General features: G+C 36.4%; 2 protein-coding genes across 2 annotated transcripts in view; one reads left to right on the forward strand and one right to left on the reverse strand.

Annotated features, from left to right (window-relative positions):
* Window positions 1-92, forward strand: part of LOC120282956 (calcium-transporting ATPase, endoplasmic reticulum-type-like) — a 1560-nt gene extending 1468 nt beyond the window's left edge. Inside the window, exon 2 of the mRNA XM_039289786.1 lies at window positions 58-92. Within this exon, the coding sequence (XP_039145720.1) occupies window positions 58-92 (35 nt within the window). The remainder of the gene's footprint in view (window positions 1-57) is intronic.
* A 45-nt stretch (window positions 93-137) lies between these two features.
* On the reverse strand, window positions 138-13924 carry LOC120282009 (DExH-box ATP-dependent RNA helicase DExH11). Its single transcript, XM_039288717.1, has 23 exons — window positions 13623-13924; window positions 13260-13517; window positions 12615-12875; window positions 12461-12532; window positions 12157-12235; window positions 11735-11919; window positions 11104-11211; window positions 9882-9983; window positions 9414-9614; window positions 9155-9265; window positions 7548-7615; window positions 6997-7369; window positions 6596-6751; window positions 6407-6517; window positions 5255-5308; window positions 4532-4789; window positions 3379-3488; window positions 2979-3132; window positions 1940-2405; window positions 1637-1851; window positions 1282-1520; window positions 702-828; window positions 138-617 (listed from the first exon to the last, which is right to left on the reverse strand). The coding sequence occupies exons 1-23, from the start codon at window positions 13755-13757 to the stop codon at window positions 405-407; spliced, it is 4056 nt and encodes a 1351-aa protein (XP_039144651.1). The 5' UTR covers window positions 13758-13924; the 3' UTR covers window positions 138-404.
* Window positions 13925-14616: the final 692 nt, after the last annotated feature.

Here is a 14616-nt window from a genome sequence, read left to right on the forward strand (position 1 = left end):
TACTTGATATTTTAACATGTATATATTTATAAAAAGTATCATAAGATTACGTGCTAGGTAATAAACTAGCAGCTAATGCATTACCTTTCTGAACTCCAGCGCGTTAATATTTACACCAATTAATATTACCACGCAATGGAGTACTGATATGGATCCCATCTGTGTCAACTTCACATAGAAAGCAAAGAAAGGGATATAAAGGGATATTTCTTACATGATAAAGACATTGTCTGAGGAATCACAAAGTGGCTTACTACTTTACATCTTGGGATATAACACACCGTGTTGGACAAACAAAATCAACTAACTATATATGGCTGTTAGCTGGCTCCAAAAAAAGAAGCTTTCAAATTAGTCATCCACTTAAACGGAATCAGGTTGCTCAAAATAGAGTTGTCAGGGGATCACATTCCAGTGACGTACAAACTAGCTGCAAAAACAATGTCCCTTTTGATAGCATTGGAAGCAGCTTCCATCTTTTTATTAAGTGCAGAATTGCCCATGATTGAAGCTGCATTTTTGAACTCGCGGCAGGTTTCATCCAGACGGACTATAGTTCTCACAATTAGTCCTTCTGGAACATCAGTTAATTCACAAATTTCTGCAAAAGGAGTGCCCTGCAAAATAGATAATTCAGGACAAATGAGCAGGCCAAATCTCTATATTGATTACAACAGAGAGTATTTGTTTTTAACAAGAACCTTGGCCCATTCATAAACTACTTCAACAAGGCCAAATTTGAGATTTTCTTTGGCATATTCCTCAGGATCTACAGCTACTTTAAGTCGGGCTTGCAGTTCTCCAAGTCTGATTGCAGTCTCATACAATCTGAGATGAGCAAAACATTAATCACAAGTAACTGGCAATATTGACAGAGGAGAAACACTATCATGATTAGCCAAGATATTCACTGTGTAACAACAATGACAGAATGGAAGTATTCATGGTAAATTACACTGGTAATCCCTCAACAGATAATTTAACAAGGGAAAATTGTGTGCGAACACTGGTTTGCTATTGATGTTCTGCAAAGGGTTTAATACACTTAGTGGCTTAAATGAGTATTCAGTTGTGGGAACCGCTCACCACATATGAAAAAATGACATTAAGCATAAGGTAGGCAGTTGCATAATAGGTTAAGAAGGCCTTCTAGTGCATGCTCTAGTTTTACAGAGGTGTCATCATTTATACAGGTTGCATTCTCCCCATCTTCACAGACATTTCTATCATACAGAAAAAAAGCAGAACTGACACTCAATGAACAACAGTATATGAACATACCTCTTCTTTGCATGAGCAAGTTTAGGAGTAAGAGATGGCTCTGAGGTGTTCTTCTGCTGAAAAACAAATGCAGACATCAGAGCGACAGCTTCTTCAGGTTCTAAGTCATCTAATTGGTTGTCAAACAAACACTCTGTGCAAATCAACTCTTCCCCTGAGTTCATCTCACAGGCCACACGCCCCTTAATTTGAACAACAAGATCTGAATCAATACAATGAATTTCCTTCAGCACGTCAATCTGCCAAGGAAAAGAGATTCAGTTTCCATGAATACAATACATGAATCCACATTATTATGAGAAAGGTATTCATCTTTCCGTTAATAAGAGTAGACATAACTAAACAGAACACATACTCGGCCCTGAAAGTCTGGCATTTGCTGAAGTGCTTCATCTGACATTTGAAACTTGAGTGCATTAACTTCTTCCATGTGCTTCCTTTGTTCCATTTGTAAGGCAGTATGCTCTTTCAATTTCATGCATCCATGACATTTGTTTTCAGACATCCTTTGCAAAATACTGTTATATTTACGGTACTTCTCCACAAGAACAACCTCTTTGAGCTTGAGATCTAAATTTGAATGTCAAAAAATGAGCCGAATGATGCAGATGTTGCTCTGATATTTCATGTACTATAAGTGATATGATGCGGATCATACCTTTAACTGCATCAAGCACAGGAGGAAATTTACTTCCTGCAGCTTTCTGTTCCAATAGCTGCTGAACGGTTTTTGAGTAAGCCACATCGCTGGGATCCTCTAGAAGTCGGACTTGATCAATCTTAATTTTGCAATTGCAGATACTTAAAAAATCCTTAGCTTCTATGCCTATAACTCCATAATTCACACCAGAAGCACTTCCATAATATGGCAACTTTATATTTACAATGCCTGATCCTTTACGAGAATTGATGGGTGTAAAATACTCTTCATCCATCCCACGCTTTCCTTTTGGAACTAGCACATAACCTTGTGGAAAATTACCAGACTCATTCCCTTGTTTATTTAGAGAAACTGATGAAGCTTGCATAGATGATACTGCATCAGTAGTTACCACTAGAACAATATATTGTTTAAAGGTAGAGGAAGGTGATTTCAGGACAACTCCTAGTAAGTTATCATCAGCCTGAAAACCAAAATCAAGGATAAATCATTAGAAATGAAAGGGAAAAATGACTAGATATTAAGGTCTGCAGAAAGATTATCAATTAGTAAAAATAATGATTTTTGAAGATCTGGCCAGAACAATCAGTTAACATTCCGTTTCAATTCATACCCAGGAACAATGGTTCTATCTTCAATATCAAGACAGGCACATTTAAATCTGTATATAACACACGCAATTCATAGTGGAAATGGATGACTATTCCATTTGAACATGTAGGTCACGCTCTCATCATTATTGGTCTACTATTTATACTATTGTTTCCAAACTCCTCTTTTTGGGGATCTGAGAAACATGAATGCCACATTATTACCCTCATGACACTAAGTCACAAAATCACTTGACTTAACTAGATAAAAATTCGAGAAATCACAACATGTTAGTGCAAAAAGGGAAATACTGAAGAAATGGAGTATGAAGCATATGCTTAAGAAGACAACATGCTATCTGTCCTGTGGTTGTGGTCTGTGAATGCAAAATTATATACATCAAGGGTTGTCAGCAATAACAAAGAAAATTGCACCACAGACTTACTGATTGCGATCTGACAACCACCACTCTTCCAGGCAAAAGAAATTGTTGGGCAGTGTGAGATTGCATTACCGCCTCAGATACATGCTGTCTAAGTGCCTCAGCTTCTGTTGCCATGTCAAGGTACTCCTCAATAGCTGGTTCACCTTTTATACATCTGAGAAGAAAATAACAAGGATTGAAGGACTGAAAGTAGGAAGGAACACTATAACAAACAAGCTACATCATGAAGGCAACATCACAGCTTAATCCAACAAGCAAACAACAAGAAACATCCATAGTCTTCACCAGTTTTTGGCCTCGTTGGCTTCTATAACATTGATCCCTCGTATTAAGAGTTCATAAATAAGTGATGCTATTCCTAATATGCTAGAATTATATGATGCTGACAGCATGGACTCACTCTATACTTTTCGCACGCTGGGCTAGCTTCAGCATAAGAAGCCTCTCTTTCTCTGGCAAGTTCTTTTGAGCATGAAATTCAGCAAAACTTCTCTTCAGCATGTCCTCCACCTGCAAAAAGATCTTATCAAGGACAATCCCACTAAACTCTATCAAACAAGCAATGAGAAAAGTTTAATCAATCAGTAGGATACTGGGATTGACGAGAATCAAGAGGAAATGTTTAACTAGTAGGAGCACAGGGTTAAAGAGAATAAAGATCTAAATACCAAAATAAAATGTAAAGTTGCGAAATTGCAGTTAGCAGACATGCATAAAGCAAGTATTATCCCTACCAAGTGATAAATTGCACAATAATAATACTCAGCAGTTAACCATGGAGATAACTAATACTTCAAAATTAAGACATTCATCAACCATACTTCTCTAGTATTCATCCACGATTCACAAATGATGAAGGCAAAATCTGAATACCTGACTCCCACCATATTAAAGCTTCTCTTAAAATTGCTTCTTCTTCATGCCAAATGAACTAAATTTGGAAAAGTTTGTCTGTGAGATATCTGCAGCATCATGTACAATCAACAAATAGAACTGACCCATATAGCATATGCCCACCTACAAAGTTATCCCCTTTTCTCTATTTCAAGATAAAATTTTCCAATTGTCCTTTTCCTAAGGTATTTCTTCCAGAACACAAGTACTTGATCGCTAATTTACCATTTATGCTATGGCAGGCTTAAGCAAATGATTTGCTACTCCTACTTCAACTTAAATTGGAGGTTAATCTTGAATTGACTAGTCTAAGTGAGGATTTTGTTTTAAGTCATTAGCAAAGCCATAATGGTAGCTGATGTAAGAATTCAATTCAAGCTAATAGTAAATGTTGGGATGTGGATAAGAACTGTGAGATTGCCCCAGCAGAACTCTTCTTAGTTTGCTTTTGAATGCCACCATGTTTCAGTTAATATGTTTAGTTTAACCAGAGATTTCAAGTGCTTGGAGCAAAGCTTCTTATTAACCTGATAACAAGATTATTTGAGATATAGACAAACTTCCAGGGCTACACTCAGCAACGAGAAACAAACAGAGGCAGAAAAACCATTCAAGAAAACTTAAAATTAGCCACATAAGTACATATGTTTTAATCTTACTTTCAACTCCTCAACACGGAGCAGATGCAAAATCATGTTGTAAGTCAATCTGAACTGAGATTCAAGCCGAGTTGGTTTTCCCACTATGACCTGCTTTAAATCACTCTCCTCTGGAATTTCATCACGACACATAACAATGACAGTACCAATATTATCCAGTCCTCTCCTTCCAGCACGCCCTGCCATTTGAATATATTCCCCTGGAAGCAATCTTCTGAACTCTTTGCCATCAAACTTCCTCAAAGTATCAAAGACAACCTGAAGGCAATTAATTAGTGATTACAAGCTGTACCAAAGCTAACTCTCAACTCATCATACATTAGCAGAGAATACAGAGAAAGTACAATATGGGCAACAAAAGCCTTAGGAACATTTCCATAGGCTATAGAATTATATTCACAGATATACTTCATGAAAACAGGCAATAGAACTATCATCATCAAGGTGGTACTGTGGAAACATGCACAAAATACCTACCATCATCTCTGCTAACAGCTACAGTGACTTTGCTCAAACATGGTAACTGAACAACAAATGCAGACACCTTCTAAAACGAAACTCTATGTGAATTACAACGCTAACTTGCCAACATATAAAAAATCTTCTCAAGTATAGAAGGAAATGAATCCTATAATATTGTCATCTACAGTGGAACCTGAATAGCAAAAATGTGAAGAATGATTAATATATTTGAAAGCTGTTTCCAGAATTAGAAAAACTTACTGTTCTTGCCGGTGCGTTGACACCCATAGCGAAAGTCTCAGTGGAGAATAACACCTATATTTGTATATGAAAACCGAGTCAAACTTGACTGATCAAAGCAAATGAAGAAATTACCAAGAAGTGGATAAAGTACACACAAGAAAGTCATCAATTGAGATGTTACCGAGTTCTGTTCAGTTAGACTAATGGCAGCATGTATCTATGGTTGACATTAACTCACATTGAAAAAATAAAAAATAAGACATGGGTGCAATTTTTAAAGAGAAGAGGAGTTGTATAAAAGGGGAAATTGCAAAGCATTATAGTGAAATAATATGTGCATAAATTTTCATGAAATGAACCTCGTCATGCTTTGAATGACTAGGACAGAGGATGAACTACATAGGAAGGAAAATCCTTAAACAAGATGAACCAAAATTTGAATAAAAGCAAGAAAACAAAGATATCATTAGGGCACAGAATGACAAAAATGAGGAAGGATGAGTATTTAGCAAATACAAAGGAAGCGAATGGTAAAATTGCTAAAACATGCTTGACAGGTACAGGATAAATTTGTGTGCGCCATCCTTGCGCAAAGGCCTCACTAATCTTCATTAAATTTACAATTTATCAAATGCTCTAAAAATAAAGAAATGTAAGGTCAAAAGGGAAAAAAGAGAAAGTGGAAGTTATGAGTCAAAAGGAAAAGCAGCAGATACTCAAAAAGATTAACATGACAAAGGAGATGTCCAACCAAGCGATACAGTTTAGCCAGGTGGCCCAGGTCTTATGAAAACCAAGACCGATTTGATGAGTCAGCTTTTTAAGATGGATTATTGTGCAGCTCAGAAGGAAGGGTTAAGAAAGAGTACTATTTTAATGAAAACTAAGCAACTCACAAAAGCTCTCATGGCCATGGTTATGATTCCTTCAAACTTTGTGAATAGATAGTTGGTAGGTGGCATTGTTCCCAGCCAAGAAATGTGAGAGGAGCCATGACAAAGAAAAAGGGCTTGAGTTGTTCAGTCCAAAGCACTACTCACCATCCACCAAACAACAGTTAAAAAAAACAACATTCAGTACATAGTAAAAAACCAGTTATGCAAAATTCTTGATTGGATCTCATCATAGGATATGATCTATTTTATTTTATTTGATTAGCAGAATAACGACCTTAATAACACCACGACAAAAAAGCATTTCAACAACTTCCTTCACAATAGGAAGCAGGCCAGCATGGTGCACACCTATCCCCCTACGCAGTAAGTTCTGAACTCTGACAACCTGCAAAATGCATCCACCCGTATTAACAAGTATCAAAGGGCAATGCAGTATTTAGATGCTGACAGTGAAAATGAATACCTGCGGAAGGTCCCTGTCAGACCCCTTAAGGCGTGAAAAAGCCTTGTCACAGAAAACTCGAATCTCACTTTTCTCAGAATTGGTAGTTAGATCAGTCCCAGACATGTTATCAGCTGATTTGTCACAGCGATTCTTTGAAAAGCAGAAAATAACCACCTGTGACAATTGATATGGACTCCAAAATTTACATATAGTTGCAAGTTTGATGTCACCAAATATTTAGGAAAAAAAAGTAAATGTTCAAATAATTATTAATGACACTAAAATAACAAACTCAAAGATAACGCCACAAAAGATTATGCATTTAAAACAAATATAGCATGTGCTAATGTTAAAAACCTGAATCCACAAGCAGAAAGAAGGTAGCAGCGTAATTCTTCAGAAGTAATGATTTTTCTTACCGGTAGAAGGGATTTCTTCTGTAGCCTGTTCACCAGCAACAACCATAAAGTGGACTCTTGTCTCCTTGAAACCCAATTATTTTGCTGTGCTCCACCAGTTCCTGTTTGATTGCTTGTGGCTTGAGGTCCAGAGTGCTTCTGAGCTTTTCCTTTATTTGAAAATTCTCGTTGCCTATTTTGAGTTGTGCCATGTGGTGCTGCAGCGCCTACATTTGCTCCAGAACTGCCTCCAGCCTTACTTGCATTTTTTCTCTTATAAGCATCTTTAGCACCTCTCCATCCCTGAGGCACAAAAAGCTCCTGCTCGCATACTTTGTACAATTCTCCAGAATAAAATAAGCAGTGCTCCAAAGGAACAGGTCTCTTTGACGTCCTAATAGGAAAGCCACAGGGCAAGTTAAAAACATAATTTAAAGTGAATGCAGTATGAACTTTAACAAACCTATATTAGCACAGACATGCATTACAAAAATTGAAGGGAGAAGGTTACAGAAGAAGGTGCCCAGATTCTTGTGTATGCTAGCCAAGTAATCAACAGATAAGAGGCATACCCAGTAACACGAATTTTCTTTTGCTTAGTCCGTCCAATCCAGTCTGCAAATTCAATGGTATTTGGGACCTAAAAATTGTGACAGTAACACTAGTCAATAAGAAAATTGTATTCAAATGCAAAAACACAGCATAGACCAAACTCAAGGCAACATCTCATTAGACGTAAAAACAAATATTCTCATTGGTTGAGTTTGGAGACCAAAAAATAGAGGAAAAGAAAAGAACGAAATTATTTCTTGCATTTGGTTGAATATAGAAATTAAAATGCATAAGCAAATAAAAGAAAATGCATTAATAAAATTATTGCATTTTCTCCCATGATTTCCCAAGTTCCTTATTTTTCTTTTATTTAATTCAACTCAATCCAAACATAGCGGTAGTTTCTCTAATTGACTATTGAGTACAGGTGTATGTTTATAATACAACTAGGACTCTGTAAACCAACAGATTGCCCTGTCAACTATCATTATAAAGGCCTCAAAGTCATGTTTTCAGATGAGGAGTGCAATATGAGACAAAAAGACTGCACAAAGAAAAAAAAACTTTTTGAAAAATAACAATAAAGTCATCAGTTAAATGGCAAGCACGATCATATTAAATATTTTAGTTCCTAAGAGAATCCACTTTGGGAAAGATGGCTTTGCTGCAAAACTTGTGAGGCTAGTTGGTACTTGGCAGGCAGGAAACTATCCTCATGAGCCCGAGTGATGGAGTTCAAAAAATTGTAGCAACCTGCAGAAGTATCCTAGACCTAAGAAAGAGTTCAAATGAAACCAAACAACACTAAATTTTGAGGTGAAGAACGATATTCATCTCAAAGGAACAAGGGCAGATGAACACCAACACTACTTTTAGAAAGATTATGTGTACTTTCCAAGAAGCACGGCAATTGCTTTAATTAAAATAGTTGAAGGGCATTTAGGGATGATTGGTAGGGAAATAATAGTGTGGGGTTGGATTGAAAGAAAAAATTTTATTTGAATTAGACCAAACTTTAACTTAATTAATACTGAGCAAAATAAAAAGTTTTAAGAGTAAAAAGTTACTTCTCTAAATAATAATAAACGGTTATAAATATTAAAATATTTCTAAATTATTATGAGTTATATTAAAATTTTATGAAATAATTAAATTTTTGTAAAAAGAGAGCTAAAAGGTGTTTCATCATGCGCACAAGGCTTCTCCCCTTTACCAAACATTTTTTTATTTTTTCAACAAAATAAAATAGCTAATTTCTGGTCAAATCCAGAAGTTCCAGTCCTAGCTAGATTTCAATTCTCAAGAATGGAATAAAATCAAGCTACAAAAAAATCAATTAAAAAATATTCATGTTAAAATCATTTCATATTAAAAAAGGGACATTTGTTGTGACATTCATAATAAAACAATTTCAATACGTATTAACAATAAGGAAAAAGCTAAAAGGTAAGTTATATTTCTTACAAAAGCTCAATATGTTGATTGCTATATCATTTCTCCTATGAACAATTGATTATGGAATCTATCCATGCTGTTCTGTTGCGCTGTTGGCTAGTTAAAACAAACTTTTAAGGCAGCAACTAGATTCAAGGTCAGCTGACTTCAACTTAAAGAGAAGGACACATACCGTCGCCGAAAGGAGGACAACATTGACATGCTTAGGGAGCATGATTATAACTTCTTCCCAGACAACACCTCTTTCAACATCATTTACGTAGTGAACTTCATCAAATACAACCTGTTAACCAATAGATTACAAAACCTGTTCAGAAAATGATTGCATTCTCAACTGAATAAGTAAAATTCTTTAGGTTGTGAAAAACAGTTTGCCCCTATAGACAATGTATAACAAAGGTATAAGACATAATGAAAGAAATCTTCAGTACCCATTCTATGTCACGGATGATGTCAGCACCTCTATAAAGCATTGACCTTAAAATTTCCGTTGTCATAATGAGGCAAGATGCCTCAGGCTTCAAACTAACATCACCAGTAAGTAGGCCCACATCAAATTTCCCACAAAAATCCCTATATTTCTGATTGCTGATGGTCTTGATTGGAGCAGTATAGACAGCTCGAGTACAATGCTACAAAACATTAACACTCAGACGTGATGGCCAATACGAGCATAAGAATGTAATCAACATGAATTAAATAAAATGTAATGTAGCATATTCATGTCTAAAATAGATGAATTTACTATCAATTTAGTGAAATAAAGAAAAAGTGATGGAAGCAGATTCCATTATAACGTCAAAAAAACCGAAGATTAATCAACCTAGTAAGGTTAAAATAGAAACCAGAAAGAATAGATGTATGATAATGAGATATGGTTAAAAGAGAAAGACGCATACCTTTGATGCTAAAGCAATCGCATATTCCGCAACAACTGTTTTACCAGCTGAAGTATGCGCTGCAACAAAGACAGATTCCCCCTGCTCGAGATAATATATAGCCTGTGTTCACAAAAAAGATAAAAGATTGAGAACAAAAAGAAATTCAAAAACATTATATGTGAAGCAAGTATGAAGAAAAACACCACGTGCAGATAAAAAAATCAAATTTTAGTTTCCAAATTCACTTTATTGCATGATTCTAATGGCACAGCCAGCTTGATGAACTACATTATATTGCTAACTATTCCGCATCCACAATTATGGTCGAGAACAACACAAATAATTATTTTGGCAACTATTCTGCATCCGCAAATACGGTTCAGATCAACACAGATAGTGATCAGATCATAACATTAGAATGCAGACTAATGTGGTGACTTCAGCACTGATGAATCCCATATGAAGAGACTCTCAGTCCATCCGTGGACCAATTGAATAAGTTTGGTCATATAATATCTTCTTATGCTACACATTATCATTAGGTTCAAAGATATAATTCACTAAGTGTTCCTTGCATCAACAAACTAAAGTTGATTTGAATCAGTGTTACTAGGATGTAGATAAGGATGTTGAGTAGCCAAGTATGAAGGAGTATCAAACATTTGAATTTAATGAAAACTGGAAAGGTGGATACGGCTGTAGTATATACAGATACATATGTGTATGTGTATTTATATATGTGTGCCTGTATATATATATATATAGAGAGAGAGAGAGAGATATGTGAATCACATTGACTTTAGATTGGTGGAGAACATTGTACTAAAACAAGTTGATTTAGAGAAATAGATATCGGGACAATATATTTGAATAGCATTAAATTAATCTAAAGCAAAATAGAATTCTCAAAATAGCGAAAATCACTATTAAAAAGATTTGAAAAATAAGAATTTAATTATAAAGCTAAGAAAATTGATAGAAGATTAAGATTGGAAATAAAGAGAAAAAAAATTAACATGTCCAGAAGAATAGAAATGAGAGTGAACCCAAAACACTCTTTTTTTAAATAAACCAAAGTAAAGCATAGGGATGATCCAAACCAAAGTACCACACTTTTTTTAATTTGTACCACCACCAATTGCTGAGCACACAAAACATGGGTAGGACACAGCAATAATCCAAGTTGCATTAGCATTAATAGTTGAACATAATCAAATACAAACCATGAGTAGGCCAATACCTCCTTCTGGAATGTATCCAACTCAAAAGGAAACTCAAGTGCCATCTCTGGTACAAGCTCATGAAAACGGTTTGCAATTTCTACATTTCCACCAGCAACAGCCCAGGCCTGCAGTAAGGATTTAATGTATTGCAAATCACATATTCATAGTGTCTCAGTAAAAATTATTGAACCCCAAAGAGCAAAGGAACTCTAAATCTAAGAAGAAAAATAAAAGTTCTTCAGAGAATGGGTTCAAATTTACTAGCAATACCCACACCAAAAAAAAAAAAAATGAAAAAAGCCTGCAGGAGACAAAACAAATTGAACAAAAGGGTATGGAGTCATTGTCACTAATAATGTCGGAGCCACCTTTCACTCTTGGAATAAAGTGGATGGATAAGAATGTAAAGATCACAGATAACAGAAAAGATGCTTGCATCACCCCTGCACTATATAGATAAGAACACCTACAGACAAGAGTCAAGACCACTATTTGTATACATCAAGCTCCAGCTTTCCTTCTTTGCTTATGTGAAAAACTTAATAAAGCATCTTAAAATAAAATATGATGCCTGGGATTGCTAAAATTTTAACTGACAATCCTATTTCAATGTGATAAATCTTGCAAAGACAATGAACAACATCATACCCCTGCATCCCGATGTTTGTTATTGCTACTTGGCCCGCTTTGACTCCTCTTCTCCATTCCCAAATCAGTCAAGAGTATCTCATCCAGAGCTGAGGATTTAGCATCAGAAGTAGCACTCTTGTCATCACTCTCCTCTTGAAGAACCTCTGGCAGGGATAACTCTGGATCTACGGATAACTCTGGACCTGGCAAACATGAACTAGCATGAAAACAACGTAATCCCCCGGTCTAGAATGGGGATCACATTTCATCATAATTGACCTCAAGGGAGAAACAACTCCCACCCAATCTAGGACATTTGGAATCCACATTATAAAGGAAATATAACTAGAAATTCTGATGTTTGACACTGTCCAGCAATCATGTTAGAGTATTAAATAATGAAAAAGCATTTATTGGAAATCAGGTAATATTCAACTCACCATCAGTTCCTAACTCCTCAGTGACATCGTCTTCCCAAGCTTTTCTGAATAAATCATCAAATTGCACAGAGAACCCATCCTGCGAACATGAAACATATGAGTAAAGAAAAAATGACATCCAATCATGAAATGCCATTATCATTGCTGAGTTCCCCCTCTAATGTAAAAAGAAGGTATGGATGGGCAAAAAAATTTCACAAAGTGTAGAATTTAAGATATAATAAGACACAAGTCTCTAAAACAAACAATATGATGGCAGAAAACAGATTGGATGTGCAAATAAGCATACTATGCATTCACTGACCAGGTTTTGCTCTGGTGTGCTTTGAACTGTAGAGGCCCCTCCATGGGTTAACTTCCAGTCCTTTGGGTATTCCTTCAAAAAGTAACAACAGATATTTAAAAAAAGTGTATAATTTCATACTAATGCCTAAAAAACCACAGCTCAAGTATCATACCTTAAGATAACCTAATTCCAGTCCTTTCTTAAAACTAGGAGGCACATTTTGGGCCACACCACCGGTAATAATCTCATGTACCCAATCACCAGTTTGAGCACCCTCAGGAAGAATCCTCACCGTGGGCTGGGATCCATCCAAACCTCCAGGGCGAAAAGGACGATTGTTCAAACTGCCTCTTACAAAATCCTTTGCTGGTCCAGGCACACGTGGTAGAGTTCCCGAGTCTTGAGCGCCCTCAAGCAATTCTGCCAACTCTACCTGTTAAATTACACAGGTATAGAAAAAGAAAATGACAGTAGACTTAGTTCAACATTGTGTTCAGGTAATACTGCCTCTAGTCTTGCATATATTATAGGGACTGATGTCAAAATCAAGTATAAGTTCTCTTTATGAAGTTCTACATCTAGCACTTTGTCATCAACCAATGAAATTTGAAATCTTTCTCACGAAAATAAATAAAAGAGCTAGATGTAAAAGTTCTATATCTACACTCGTCCTACTTATCCATCATTCCTGACTGACGCTAAGTAAGTCTCATGACTCTATAATGTGATTTACAGCCTAAATACAAGCACCAACGTAACCTGGGATAATACATGGAGGAGCAAAACATCATTTGAGGTAGAAGAGAATGCTACAAACCTCAACGGAAGTAGGATGCCATATTCCAGCAGATGTTGTGTTCTTGGAACGCCTGAAGGGCAACTCCCAGGTTGGGGCGACTACATATCGAGGCAACGACGGCTCAGCGTGCACCTTTGCTTTGTCAAACCAATCAAAATCCCATAACTTTCCAGATTTTTCCGCCGAGAACTCGTCTTGATCCAATTCAGGGAGAAGGTATCTCTCCTCCAAATACTTCTTCACACTTTCTGGTGTTTCCGGCTGGAATGCCGGAGGCTGCAAGATAAATAAAGCATGTGTTTTCCCGCTTGAAAAACAAATTGGGGGAGTTCCCTGAAATCAAATGCTTAAAGAGGAATAGAAAAAGCAAGGAGAGCTTACGAGGATAAAATCGGGGAGGGACTTGAGAGAATTGGAGCGATCAACAGGAGGGAGAGGCTCGAGACGGAGGTGCCCACCGTGGCCGGAGAAGCCGATCTTGAAGGCGACTTCGTTCGCCGCTGTGATTCGGTCCATGATAGGAAGAATGGAAAGAGCGCGCAGTGCCCTATTCTTGAAAAAGGAGCGTTATTTACCGACAGTGCCCGCTTTCTCGGTGGGTAAAACCCGAGCAGGCTCTGATTGGCAGGATGATCATCAATCTAGTAAGCTCTCTGCCCGCCAATCTCACTCACTGTTCATTGTTGTGGTTCGTGTGTATTAATTAATTCATAGATTGAACCTGATTTGGTATGTAAATTGGATTCGGTCCCTTCTTGTTTCGCATCATGTGTTCATGTATATACTGCATCATTTTATTAATTATATTTCTTGATGAGCTAACTGTATAAAAACTTAATCAGACTGGGAAGAGAATACTTATATGCCTTAATAAGAAAATAATAAGTGATTTGTCAATTGATTATATGATATTTTATGATACGGAATAATTACTTGAGCAATAATACTTTAGATTTTTTTTTGACAAATAGACGACAAACACCCCCATTTAAGAGTAAGTCAGGGGCATGTAAGTGTGGGGAGCAGAGCTCAACGCCGATCTACGTGCCCTCACCTTGCGTGGACATGGGATTCGATCTCGGGTCCTCCCCGAAACGAACTCCCTCACGCAGAGACTCTGATCAATCGACTCAAAGGCGTTGGTTACTTTTGATTCACCAAGTTAATTGAAATACTTTTGTTTTTGTTTGATTCTTGGTTTGTTTGTTCGGTTTCTTTTCTTTTAATAAATTTATGATTTATCCATTTTATTGAAAAAAATAAAATAAAATTATTGAATACTTGGATTATATTATATGTAGCTCATATTATTATATTTAATTACAAAAAAACGAACAGAAGTACAGAACAAAATGAAAAAAAATATAAAAAAGAA

Source organism: Dioscorea cayenensis, chromosome 18 (genome assembly GCF_009730915.1).
Source record: "Dioscorea cayenensis subsp. rotundata cultivar TDr96_F1 chromosome 18, TDr96_F1_v2_PseudoChromosome.rev07_lg8_w22 25.fasta, whole genome shotgun sequence".
Taxonomy (NCBI): Eukaryota; Viridiplantae; Streptophyta; class Magnoliopsida; order Dioscoreales; family Dioscoreaceae; genus Dioscorea; species Dioscorea cayenensis.